This window comes from Loxodonta africana, chromosome 2 (genome assembly GCF_030014295.1).
Source record: "Loxodonta africana isolate mLoxAfr1 chromosome 2, mLoxAfr1.hap2, whole genome shotgun sequence".
Taxonomy (NCBI): domain Eukaryota; kingdom Metazoa; phylum Chordata; class Mammalia; order Proboscidea; family Elephantidae; genus Loxodonta; species Loxodonta africana.
The window spans coordinates 13,410,189-13,424,472 of NC_087343.1; the positions used below are offsets into that span (position 1 = coordinate 13,410,189).

At 43.0% G+C, this 14,284-nt stretch overlaps 1 protein-coding gene across 2 annotated transcripts in view; it reads right to left on the reverse strand.

Annotated features, from left to right (window-relative positions):
- The window catches only part of CTNND2 (catenin delta 2), a 769,728-nt gene that overhangs the window by 124,773 nt on the left and 630,671 nt on the right, over positions 1-14,284 (reverse strand). For both annotated transcript variants that reach the window (XM_064270645.1, XM_064270649.1), the window contains one exon: positions 14,064-14,214. In XM_064270645.1, the coding sequence (XP_064126715.1) occupies positions 14,064-14,214 (151 nt within the window). The remainder of the gene's footprint in view (positions 1-14,063; positions 14,215-14,284) is intronic.

The window sequence follows — 14,284 nt, forward strand, 5'->3', positions numbered from 1 at the left end:
ATGTCATACAGTTTATCACATAGGTAACTGGAGTCCTGGAAGGAGATGCAACAGGGACATGAGCAGAAGAAATATTAAAAAAAAAAAAATGACCAAGTACATTAAAAGCAGCCAGCATAAAAAGACAATGCATGTGGGCAACGGCAATGAGAATAATATCTGTCTTCTCATCAGAAACAGTGGAGACCATAAGACAATGAAATAGAATCTTTAAAGTGCTGAAATAAAAAAAATATATATATATGTGTGTATACATATATATGGAAACCCTGGTGGTGTACTGGTTAAGTGCTACAGCTGCTAACCAAAGGGTCAGCAGTTCGAATCCGCCAGGCACTCCTTGGAAACTCTATGGAGCAGTTTTACTCTGTCCTATAGGGTCGCTATAGGGTCGCTATGAGTTGGAACCAACTCGATGGCACTGGGTTTGGTTTTTGGTTTGGATATATATATATATATCATTTAGAATTCTACTCAGCAGACATATCCTTCAAGGATGATGGCATAATAAAGACATTTTTAGACAGAAAAATGCTGAGAGACTAATCTTCAGTAGGCCCGTAATGTAAGCATGCAGACGAGTAGTCATCAGGCGAAGGAAAATTATACCAGATGGAAGCCTGGATCAGCAGGAAGAAAAGAAGAGCATAAAAAATGAAATAAGGTGATGGGTGTCTTAGATATAGTGTACAGATGAGGAGAAGGGAAGGGGAGAGGAGAGAAAAAAACCCAGGACAGAACCTTAAGGAAAACTGAAGGAGAAAAAGCTCCCCCATTCCCCTAGCCTCCTGTCTCCCCCCACCCCCACAAAAGAAAAGAAAAAGGAGACAGAAAAGAATACGAAGAAAACTAGAAAATTTTATCCTAGCAACCAAGAGAGAAAAAAACAAAAATTAAGAGATAGGAGCATGTCAAATGCTGCTGGGAGGGTCGAGAAAGATTAGAAGGGACACATATTTATTGTACTTGCGTCATGAAGACTGTTTGGTGCCTTAATAAAAACTGTGTTGTTGAAAAAAATTTAAAAAACAGTGGAGTTCTTTTTTGTGTCATTCATATTGCGAGAACACTAAATATTGTTTATGTCCAGAATTCTACAAAGGTCACAGTGACAGCAGTCAGTGATGTGGGATGAAAATTTCAGAACGATGGGGAGGGGTGAAGAGAAGGGGCCCATTAAGAAGCCAGGGGTGAAACTGGACTTGACGTGCTTTGGACTGAAGTTGAAAGGCAAGAATGAGTGGGGAGAATTCAAGAAACTCCCTGAAGAAGTATCAACAAGGCTTCAAGAGGAATGTGCTGCATAGGAATAAAGAAAGAAAAAAACCCAAAGTTTCTGTCTATTACTATCACTAGAAAAGAGGGCAACTGAAAAATTAGGGTTTAGGTTAGGATTTGAGGAGCAAAGGAGATGATGACTTGAAAGTCAAGTCTCCTTAGTTTTAGTCAGAGCAACACAGTGAGGGTGTCTTGGATCTGGGAGTGTAGCTGGGAGACCTGTCTCGGGCAGAACTTCTCAGTCTTTTCCTCATCACAACAAATGTTATTTTTAGTTGCCGTTGAGTTAGCACTGATTCTTGGTGACCCACAGGCAACACAGTGAAACGTTGCTTGGTCCCGTGGCATCTTCAAGGTCTTTGGTATGCTTGAGTCCATTGTTGAGGCCACTGTGTATTTTGAGTACCTCCCAAGGGGGCTCACCTTCTAGCACTGTATCGGACTGTTCTGTTGTGATCCACACGGTTTTCATTGGCTATTTGCAAAGTGGATGGTCAGGCCTTTATTTCTAGCCCATCTTAGTCTGGAAGCTCCACTGAAACCTGTCCATGATGGGTGACCCTGCTAGTATTGGAAATACTGGTGTCATAGCTTCTAGCATCATGGCAACATGCAAGCCACCAAAGAATTGCAAACTGACAGAGGGGTCATACATAGAACATGGGGATTCCAGTAATGTGTCCTGGGGTAAGAGGCTGTGCCCTGTTGGTGACTACAGGTCCAGGTGCTTGGGCAGACGCAGGTGCTCCCTGACTCCTGGAGGATGAGGGCATGAAGATTCCAGCACACCTGTGACCCACTCATGGCACACTGCAAGGGACCTCCGGTTTACAGGAGCGAGTTGCGGTCTTGTTCTCTGCAGCATCCTCAATGGGACTGACCATGGGTGGGCACCATAAACAACTGCTGGTGAGAGAGACCTGTGGTCACCTCTTACACACAACCTACATTCTAATCTTTTAAGAGTAACAAGGGCATCTTCAAATAATTTGTCTTTCCTGCAGACACTAAGGTGCATTAGTCTGTGAAGCTAACATTCGATTAAAAAAATTTAATATCACCACTTTCCCTTTCCTTTCTGACTAGTAAATTAAACTGATCAAGCCTCAAGGTGAGGACCACGGACATTTCTATCCTTTAATTTATCTGGAATGCTGAATAACCTCTAATGTTGATGTTGGAATACTCTGAAACCCAAGACCCACTGTGTCGTGTTGATTCCCACTCACAGTGACCCTATAAGGCAGGATCTTCTGGCAGTCCACAGTATAGTCAATATTTTTTGCAAATATCATGGTTTGAATACAGCAATTCTTCTGTCTTTTTCATTGTCCAGCTTTCCCATGCACATGAGGAAATTGAAACAACATGGTGCCAGCCAACACCCTTCTTTTTAGTTGAGCCCCAGTTACAGCTGTCTTTGCCTATCCTGTCCTGTAATCTCAAGACCCAGCATAATAATATAGAATCAAACACCAGCCAGAACGGTTAGATCCTTAGTAATTCTTAATCCGTTATTTTAGCAGATTAGAGAGCAAAAATAACAATCTTTCCATAGGATTAAAACTATTTTTTTTTTTCCCCAAGAGAAAGATGACAGTCCGCATGTAGAAAGATATACAATTTAAAAATATCATCCTGCTAAAATCCTTGTTTCTATTCTTAGATTCTCAAATCTGGGATGTTTGAAGTGGGCTCTTTCATTTCTCACGCCTCATCTTCTCCAAAGCTTTGCCTTGAAAACTGTTTGGCCAGGAATAAAAGAGTACCTAAACAGTCAAAATAAAGTTAGGTGAGTTTTTTTTTTTTTTTTCCCCTTCTTTTCCTCTACTTTCTGAGGTCTTTAAACAGAGGTTCTGAATTTAAGTAAGACCGAAATTTCTTAAAACCCTCCTCCGTGTGGAGGATTTCCAAGGGGTGAATCATTATGTCTTGTTTCATAAAATAATAATTGGCTCTCTGATTGATTTACAACTCTCCTTCAAAGGAATTCTTATCTTGGAGACCCAGACTCTAAAAATCCCACAACAGGTATCTGAAGTTAATTAACAGAGAGCCCAAGGCTCTGCTGAACAAGGGCCGTGTTCATGGGATTAGGCCCTGGGGCTTGGGAGGCAGCTGGTCTAACGGGGCACCTGCTCTAAAGGTTCCAAGTTTCAGCCAGAGGACAGGGCTTTCCTTCTGTGCAGAATTTGGCTCGTAAAGTCAAGCTATTAGAGGGAGCCAACAGAGGGCGATCCCATACATCACCTTGTCTGGGAAATCAGGCTTCTTTTTAAAATACTAATTGAAATGGCTTGTGTTTTAATGAAAACAACATCTGCTTGGGTCTGCAGAAACATGTTTGGAAAAGCAGAGGTCTGTCTCTACAATCTTCTCAACAATATAGTGAAGCTTGCAAATTCTCAGGAATAAACATAACATATGGTCTTCCCGGTTTGCACTGAGAAGGTTTCAGGAGCCCCAGGTCTTTCCCTTGGTACAGGAAAACCACCCAGTGTCATGAGTGGCCTGCGAGAGCCGTGCTTCCAGAATGGGGTGTCTGTGTGCCAGCCACTGGCATGAGCTGAGAAAATAATCACACGCACACCTGATGGAGTCCTGGTACATACTTCAAGGTCCCTGGGTGCCACAAATGGTTTGCACTTGCCTGCTCTTATGGACTGAACTGTGTCCTTCCAAAAGATGTTTTGCAAATGCTAACCCCTATACCTGTGATTATAACCCCATTAGGGAATGGGTTTTCTTTATGTTTATGAGTCCGTATTAAATTAGGGTATGTGTTAAATCAATCTCTTTTGAGATGTAAAAGCAGATTAAGCAAGCAAGTAAGCACAAACCAAATGGGGGGGGGGGGTGGGAGGGAGAGAGAGAGGAGGAAGACAGATGCCAGGCCACATGAAGATCACCAAGGGAAAATGAGAGACAAGGACTTTCCCCCGAAGCTGACAGAGCGAAAATGCCTTCTGCAAGTACCAGCGCCCTGAATTTGGACTTCTAGCCTCTTAAACTAAATTTCTGTGGGTTAAAGCCACTAACTTGTGGTATTTCTGTTACAGTAGCACTAGATGGCTAAAATACCTGCTAATCTAAAGGTTGGCAGTTCGGATGCACCCGGTAGCCTGGCAATCTGATTCCATAAAGATTATAACCAAGAAAAGCCTACAGTTCTAATCTGTAACACATGGGGTTAACACATTGAGTCAGAATCAACTCAACGGCAAGTGGCTTGGTTAATGGTTAAATGTAACCAGCAATCATTGTCTCTAAACAATAAATGTATAGAGTGGCCAGAAAAATCTTTTATCTGAATATTTAAAACAGATTGTGGCAAGAGAAAAAATCTAGGACGGGATGGCCCTCCCCACCCCACTGTCCTCCCCACATCTCTTTTCACCCCAATAAATAAAAAAGGGAAATTTATAAGCCCCGTGTGGGAAAAGAAACAGCAATGGATTTTGTGCTTTAAAAAAACAAAACAAAACAAAACTAACTTCCAGGCAAGAAACTACCCTGATTTTGTTCATGATTCCATTAATTAATCTAGCAAAGCCTGAGATGCCAGGGTGCTAGGTACACCTTGAGGCTTGGGCTCTTTGCTCTTGCATCTCCTGGTGGACACCAATGTTTGGGAATCAGCAGATTCCCCTGGGAAATGACCCCATCCTGGGCCTAGAGAACATTTGGATTGTGTTTGGAGGTTCCCTTGAGGTTGGACTGGGGAGAGTGGCCAGTAGCTTGGACCAATGATCAGTTGATGAACTCAAAAGGTTAGGCAAATGCAAAGAACGGATCCTATAATATGAATGTATAGGGGCATCGATCAAAGGAAAATTCTTACAGATCATTCCAGATGTGGTGAGCCAACTATCCAATCACAAACAGGAAAGCTCTTAGCAGCGGCTCCTGTCTAATACAAGGAACACAGGGAAGTAGCAGGTAAAGCAGAGAAGGATGAGGCAAAGGACCCCCGAGTCTATTAGTGGGTACCATGGGCGTGAGGGAGGGGAAATGGAGAGCCAGTGCTTGGGTGCGCTGAGCTTCTGTTAATGGGGACAGAAAAATTTGGAAATGGATAGTGGTGATGGTCAAACAACACGATGAAAGTAATTTAATATCACTGAAATGTTTTGTTGTTGAGTCAAGTCGATTCTTACTCACAGTGGCCCTATGTACGGCAGAACGAAACACTGCCTGGTCCTGCGCCATCCTCACAATTGTTGCTATGTTTGACCTCATTGTTGCAGCTACTATGTCAATCTATCTTGCTGAGGGTCTTCCTCTTTTTCATTGTCCCTCTATTTTGCCAAGCATGACGTCCATCTCCAGGGACTGGTCCCTCCTGATAGCATGCCCAAAGTATGTGAGATGAAGTTTTGACACCCTTGCTTCTAAGGAGCATTGTGGCTGTACTTCTTGCAAGACAAATTTGTTCATCCTTCTGGCAGTCCATGGTACATTCAATATTCTTCGTCAACAGCATCATTCAAAGTCATCAATTCTTCTTCGGTCTTGCTTATTCATCGTCTACCTCACATTTGCATACGAGGTGACTGAAAATCCAAGGTTTGGATCAGATGCACCTTAGTCCTCAATGTGACATCTTTGCTTAAGAACACTTTAAAGCCGTCTTTTGCAGCAGATCTGCCCAAGGCAAAATGCCATTTGATTTCTTAACTGCTGCTTCTGTGGGCATTGATTATGGATCCAAGGAAAATGAAATCCTTGACAACTTTAATCTTTTCTTCATTAATCATGATGTTGACTATCGGTCTGGTTGTGAGGACTTCTGTACTGAACTGTACATGTAAAATATGTTGAAATGACAAATGTGTTATTTTATATATATACTCACCACAATTTAAAAAAAGGATGGGGGCAAATTGGATAAGGGCCAGGTTCACGAAGCCATGGTTAAGTTCTTCCCTTCAGCCTAAGGAGGGGTGTGAGGGTGTCTGGGGTGCTCACAGCATCCCAGACCTGGCTGGCCTTCCAGAGAGTGTGGCAAGCAGCTACCACCAGAAGGTGAAGGGGCGGGGCCCCGTCAGCTCTGCCAATGCAACCACGGGTGTGGCGGCTAGGCCAACACAAACCCTGGGCAACGAGCAAGTCACAGACAGAAAGTTACTCTTTCCTCCCTAGTCTCAAACTTTTCCCAAAGCGGCAGCAGAAGGGGTTTGATGGGAATCCTGGATTTGAAGGAGCATGTAACTTGTCTTTCCTTGATTCCCTGGACGCTGTAGAGAAATTGAAACAGACGTGGCCCTGTACTCCTTCACTGTCTATTTGGGATCCCCCAAACCTCGTCTTCACCACCCATCTGTCAGTTTGTCACAGTGCGGCCGCTTGTGTGTTGCTATGACGCTGGATGCTATGTCACCAATATTTCAAATACCAGTAGTGTCACCCATGCTGTAAAGGTTTCCGCAGAGCTTCCAGATTAAGAAAAACTAGGAAGAAACCCCTACTGATTATAAAAGGACATTGTCACATGCAGAGCTGGAAGATGAAACCCCTAGGTTAGAATGCACTCAAGATACACAGTGGCCGAAGACCGAACAGCACCAGGCAGTGTTTTGTTCTGTTGAACATGGGTTCACCATGAGTCGGAGCTGATTTGATGGCAACTAACAAACAACAAACCTCCCCTAGATCTGTTCTTCAGGATAAATAATATGTGTTATTCATTCATCAGTTAATTAGGTCAGCAAATATGTATTGAGTGCCTGCCGTGGGCATAGCAAAGTGCTGGGCATTATAGGACATGAAAATAAAGATGACACTTGATCCCTGCTCATCATCAGCTCGGAGGAAGATGTGATGCGCACACAACAGCGTAAAACACAACATAAGATTAAAACTACACAATGGCAATCCAAGATAAAAGATTTCTTATCAAATAGGTGCTACCACCCGAGCTCTGAGTTCAAACAGAAGCCTTCACTGGGAAAGCCACCCACACCAGCTGGGCTTTGATGCTGGCTGGTAGATCAGTGGAGTCCTGGTGGTGCAGTGGTTAAGACCTCAGCTGCTAACCAAAAGGTCAGCAGTTCGAATTCACCAGCTGCTCGTTGGGAGCCCTATGGTGCAATTCTACTCTGTCCTGTACAGTCGGTATGAGTCAGAATCAACTAGATGGCAATAGGTTTGGTTTGGGCTCAGTAGGTCAGTAAGTGCATGGAGATGCAAGGGCTTATTAGGGAGGGAAACAGCTTGGACAAAGGTTTAAAAGTGAGAATGATGGTACCAGCAGTACCAGTTCTGCCGAAGAATTCATGAAAAGGAGTAGTTAGAGATGAGAGGCAGGTTGGGATGAGCGTGGGCAGGGCTTTGAGTGTGATGGCAAGGCACTCATAGAACAGAAAATCTTGCTCATTGTGGAGATTTCCTGCAGTGCCCATATTATACTTAGTAATTGTTTTGATAGTCTTTTGATTTTCTGTCTGTCTGAAATTGCAGAAAAACAAAACAAAACAGCACATATCATAAAAGTCCTCTTATTGGGATTATTCTCCTAGGATAGGTTGCAATGGGTTCATGATCAGTATCTGCCAAGTGGAAGACATCTCTCCTCTCTAGTTTGTGTGTTGTTTTGTTGTTCATGTGGTTGTTTCACATTTATTTGTGTTTTGGTGGAGAGGAGGGGTTTGGCTAAAATGAATGTCTGCCATCTTGCTTGCTGAAAGTGAAGAAGACTTGAAGCACTTACTGATGAAGATCAAAGCCTACAGACTTCAGTATGATGTTACGTAACATAAAGAAAGCAAAATCCTCACAACTGAACCAATAAGTAACATCATGATAAATGGAGGAAATATCAAACTTGCCAGGGATTTCATTTTACTTGGATTCCCAATCAACGCTCGTGGAAGCAGCAGTCAAGAAATCAAACAGAAAACAAATTCGCATTGGGCAAATCTGCTGTGAAAGACCTCTTCAAAGCGCTAAAAAGCAGAGATGTCACTGTGAGGACTAAGGTGTGCCTAACCTAAGCCATGGTATTTTCAATTGTCTCATGTGCATGCAAAAGTTGGACAATGAACAAAGAAGAACAAAGAAGAATTGGTGCCTTTGAATTACAGTGATGGCGAAGAACATTGAACATACCACGGACTGCAAGAAGAACGAACAAATCTGCCTTGGAAGAAGTGTAGGCAGAATGCTCATTAGAAGCAAGGATGGTGAGACTTTGTCTCACAAACTTCAGACATATTATCAGGAGGCACCAGTCCCTAGAGAAGGTCATCGGGCTTGATAAAGTAGGAGGTCAGTGAAAAAGAGGAAGACCCTCAATGGGTGCAACAATGGGCTCAAGCATAACAACTATCATGAGGATGGTGAGTTGTTGTCTTCTGATGTACACAGAGTCATTACGAGTTGGAACTGACTCGATGGTACCTAACAACGACGACAACAACATCTTCATCAGGAACTACTGATATGCTTAAATGTATGGCACTTTGCTAAACTTTTTAAGGCCCTAAAATAATTTTTTTTCTTTTACTTAGTTAATTATTGCTATTATTTAAAAAACAAAACAAAAACTTTTTGAATGGTTAAATAACACCCTACTCAGAAGGGCAATTAATATTCTTTGAAAATTTCAAAGAAATGTATGATGTACATTACCCTTGACTTCTGTATCTTGTCATTAAGAACACAAAAAGCATACTTACCACCAGTTTGCTGAGACATACATAGAACCATGGAAACAGCCCAACGGGACAATAAAGTAGAGGCGAGCAGGTTACCTTCTTATAGTTCTACTGTATGATTCTCATTAGACCTAATGGGATAAGGGGATTATTGCTTAATAGTTTATTTGGGGTTTTCCTGACAATGGGGTCCAAAGAATATGAACCTTTCTTTAAGTGCAGTGTGTAGCCAACCACCAACCCCTAAATAAAGGAATGATCAAAGAAGCGTTGATTTGAACTGAAACCTTAAAGCCAATAATGGAAAAAAACTGGATTCCTTCTGAATTCTCAGTGTCTGTATACCTGTAGCCATTTTTAGTAGGAAATAAACAGTCTGTTTATTTTCTTTATTAGTATAAATTCTTTTCTTTAGAGAATGCTTTATTTAATTTGATTCCTTGATATTTTGATAATTTGGGTTTATTTTAAGGTGATAGTTAGACAGTAAAACTTTTAGTTCATTCATCATTCAGCAAATACATATTAAATCCTTACTATGTGTCAGGCACTAGTTTTTTTTTTTTTTTATGTGTCAGGCAGAGCCCCGGTGGTGCAGCGATTAAGAGCTCGGCTGCTAACCAGAAGGTCAGCAGTTTGAATCCACCAGCTGCTCCTTGGAAATCCTCTGGGGCAGTTCTACTCTGTCCTATAGGGTTGCTATGAGTCAAAATTGACTCGATGGCAAAAGGTTTGGTTTTTTTTGGTCTGATGTGTCAGGCACTGTTCAAAGAATGTGCGTTTATCCACAAACAAGACAGAGCTTCCTGTCTTCATGGAGCTTCCATTCCAAAGGGGAAAGATGGACAACAAACAGGATAATACATTATGTATTAGAAGGTGATTGGCATGGTGGAGAAAAATAAAACAGGGAAAAGAGTTGGGGGTTGTAATTTTAAAAAGGATGGTCAAATAAGGTTCTATTGGGAAAGTAGTATTTGATTAAACACCTGAGTAAAGTAAGGATTGAACCATGGGGACACCTGAAGGAGGAGGACTACAGGCAGAAAGAACAGCAAGTTCAAAGGTCCTGAGGCAGAACTGTGCCTCATGTGACCAAGGCACCACAGTGAACCAGTGACTGCAGCCAAGTCAGTAATGGCAAGAGGCAGAGAAGTTGATGGTGGAGTAGTAACAGAGACCTGGGTCCGGGAGAGCTGTATCTGCCTAGCAGACTTGATTTTACACCGAGCAAGATGAGGAGCCGTGGGAGAGTTTTGAGTACAGGAATGACATGATTTGACTAATGGTTCAACAAGACCATTTGGCTGCTGCACTGGGAGTAGATGGTAGGGGTGAGGCTAAAAACAGAAGAGAGAGGCCAAAAACACCAAACCCAGTGCCCTCGAGTCGATTCCAACTCATAGCAACCCTATAGGACAGAGTAGAACTGCCCCATGGAGTTTCCAAGGAGCACCTGGTGGATTTGAACTGCCGACCCTTTGGTTAGCAGCCGTAGCACTTAACCACTACGCCACCAGGGTTTCCAAACAGGGAGAGGCTATGGTAATTACCCAGTTGTGAGATGATGGGAGCTCTGGACCAGGGAAAGAGCAATGAAGATGATGAGAAGTGTCAGATTCTGGGACAATTTGAAAGAAAGAGGAGATTTGCGGATGGACTGGATATGGTGGGGAGGAGCCGAGGAGGACCCTGGATGTTTGTCCTGGGGCACTGCAAGGACAAACTGCCATCTGCTGTCATGAGGAAGACTGCAGAAGGCTCAGGTCTGGGGGGAAGATGAGGAATTCAGTTTCGGCTCTGCTATGATTGAGATGACCATTAGCTATCCAAGTGGACATGTTCAACAGGGAGCTAGACAAAAAGATCTGGAATTCACGCCAAACGAAAAAAAAAAAAAAAAACCCAAACACATTTCCATTGAGTCCATTGCCACTGAGCAACCCCAAAGGAAAGAGCTGAACTGCCCCATAGGGTTTCAAAGGAGTGGCTGGTGGCTTTGAACTGCCCACCTTTTGGTTGGCAGCTGAGGCATCTATCTGGGAGTCTTCAGAATACAGATCAACTTCAAAGCCAGGAAACCATGTGAGGTCACCAACGCTTTGAGTGAGATTTGATAGAAAGGAAAAGAGGTCTAGGTTTAATTTTTTTTTTGTTCTTAGTTCCAAGTCATTGCAGCTTTCTGTTCAATATATAAAGATCTGTGTAGCATATCCCTATAAAAATCATTACAACGTTTAAAGTGAAGGGGTTGACAAAATTTCTCTCTCTTTTCTCCTAAATAAAATGAAATACTGGCTTTGTAATTAAATTCTGCTTTTCTCATTCAAGAAAAAATTCATTGATGCCCATGACTCAGATATTTTCACTTCTGTTTTAAATGGTTGGCTCCATTTCCTGTCTGGTGACATTTGATGGTAAAGGCTGAATTTAACGCGGGCAGTATGGAACTCCAAATGTTCCTGCCTCGCACACACCAACAGATAACCACCTTCCGAGGAAGAAGGGATGCCTAGAAGCCACAAAGCCAATTGACAGTTCAGTATTTTGCTATATTTTAATCCACCACGAGAAATAAAACACGCAACCCCACAATGCCTAGTAGTTAGTATCCAGGCAGTAGACTGATTAGCTATTGATTTTTCCTCCACCTTATAGAGGAAGGATAAGATTTTATCGGAAGCCCCAGCACTGCTTGCCTGAAACAAAGGCACAAGAGAAGAAGTGAACATGGAGAGGATGTCTTGACCTTTTGAGGTAACAACCTAGCTTAAATATACAAAACCCATAAATAGTATTAAAATTAAATTCAAAATAAGTGTTGTTGTTCTTAGGTGCTGTGGAGTCTGTTCCGACTCAGCGACTCTGTGTACAACAGAACGAAACACTGCCTGGTCCTGCGCCATCCTCACAATCGTTGCTATGCTTGAGCCCATCGTTGTAGCCACCATGTCCATCTATCTCGTTGAGGGTCTTCCCCTTTTTCACTGACCCTCTACCTTACCAAGCATGATGTCCTTCTTCAGGGACTGGTCCCTCCTGATAACATGTCCAAAGTTCGTGAGACAGAGTCTTACCATCCTCGCTTCTAAGGAGCACTCTGGCTGTACTTCTTCCAGGACAGATTTGTTCATTCTGGCAGTCCATGGTGTATTCAATATTTTCGCCAACACCATAATTCAAATTGAGTATAAATGTTAAATTGTGAGTTCACTTCATGCCTTTTAATGTACTATAATTTACTGAAAATACATACATGTAGTAGACACCGGTTGAAGTCTGGTTTTTCTGTGAATAAATAAATGGCTGGGGACCTGTGAATAGTTTGGTTTTTACTGGAGGATAAGATGGGTATTGTGAAATGGCAGAAGAGACAGTGGCTGGTTCCATGATCACAGAAGCCTTAGTGTACCATGCTTAGGAAGTGGGAAAGCAGAAGCAGACCTATGTATCTATGAAAAATTGTGTATGAAATGTAGACCCATGCTGGCCATTCCAACTGGCCTTTCAATTGTCCCAGGAATGGAATCTTGCCCCTGTGCCCACTCCCATCTCATTTCTCCTGGTCCCCCAGAGTCTTCATCATCCTGGACCTTTGCCGTAGGGGATGGTCCAGTTGCCTGCTACCTGGCCTCCAGCGGCCATCCATCAATACCTGTTACCTACAGTCAGGCTTCATGACCTCATGTTGCCCCTGACCAATACACCCACCAACATCATCTTATACTAGTCTGGACATTCTGCTGGGAGGCTGATGCTGCTCCCCTGGCATGTCCCTGTGGGTTGTCAATCAGCCTTGACCTGGGCATTTTTCCATCTAGAAAGACAGGTACCAGGAAGCCTCTCTGACCTGGGCTCCCATCATTCACTCTGCACCAGGCACTCTAGGCTCCGTGAAGGCTGAAACCACTGGCCATTCCCAGCTCCCACTCCAGCAGACCATGAGCAGCTCAGAATGTTCTTCCCCAGATATCCACATGGCACGCTGCCTCCCCTCCTTCACGTGTTTCTCAAACACTACCTCCCCCAAAGCCCCTATCTTGACCACTCCTTTAAAATGGCAACCCCATACCCCACCAATTACAGTCTCCTTTACCCAGCTCTGTTTTCCTCATGGTGCTTTTCTAACACCACAATTCATTTCTGCTTATCATACAACTTCTCTCTCTCTTGAATGCAGACTTCACAAAGAAGGCTTTCTGTTTTGCTTACTGATACGGCGACAAGCCTAAAACAAATTGGGTCATGAATAAATATGTTTTGAATAAATAAATGAATGTATTACCTCTTTAATGCTTCATTAGTAAAAGAATCTCTGTGTTTCTTGCATATCAAACTAAAGGGATATAATTTTTTGAAAAAATGGGATTAAAGAGCCAGTATGGTGGTCTATGAGTTGGTATCGACTTAATGGCAACGGGTTTGGTTTTTTCATTATATGGTGGTTTAGTGGTAGAATTGTTGCCTTCCATGCTGGAGACCCAGGTTCAATTCCAGGCTAAGGCACCTCAGACACAACCACGACTCATCTGTCAATAGAGGCTTGCACGCTGTTATGCTGAACAGATTTCAGTGGTGCTTCCAGATAGACTGGGAAAAAAGGCCTGGAGGTCAACCTTCAAAAATCAGCCAATGGAAAGAAATTCTGTGGAATACAACAGTCTGATTTAAAACTAATCATGGGGATGGCACAGGACTGGGGTCACCATGAGTTGTGGATGGGGTCACCATGAGTTGGAGGCTGACTGGACAGCAGCTAACAACAGGAAGAACATGGTCTCATCCAAAGTAAATTTAACAGTAGAAAAGGGAAGAAGAATGTCACGGATCCCATTGTATTCCAAAGTTCACCACGTGGGGCGCAAACAGTCTAATAGAGACACAGAGGACCTTGGCGACTGTATCAAGTGCTGAGCATTTTTAATTTGCAAGGATTACTGATGTCAGCCTCTTGTTCCCCATTTTCCTCTAAATTCTACAAGACAAATCAGTGCATTGGATTTCAACTAGAAGGAGAGCTGGAGAAACGAGTCCTCTAGGAAAGACACTGTTTCCGTTCTGCGTATGCGCCCAAACATGCAGGCTGCAAAAAACAGTCTCATTTCAAAACTGAGCCAATATGAATCTTACCGATAAGTTCCTTATTTCTGACGTCCAAGGCCATGTTCCGCAGGGCTGTGGCCACGGCACACACCACACGATCATTGTCTATTCGCAGCAGCTCCACGAGGATGGGCAGCCCTTTCTCTTTCCGGACAGCAGCTCGGATGTACACTGACCACTGTAGAAAGAGGCAAAGGACATTAGAAACGGAGGCAGCAAATCCTGTAATAGTACACGACTGGGTTTTT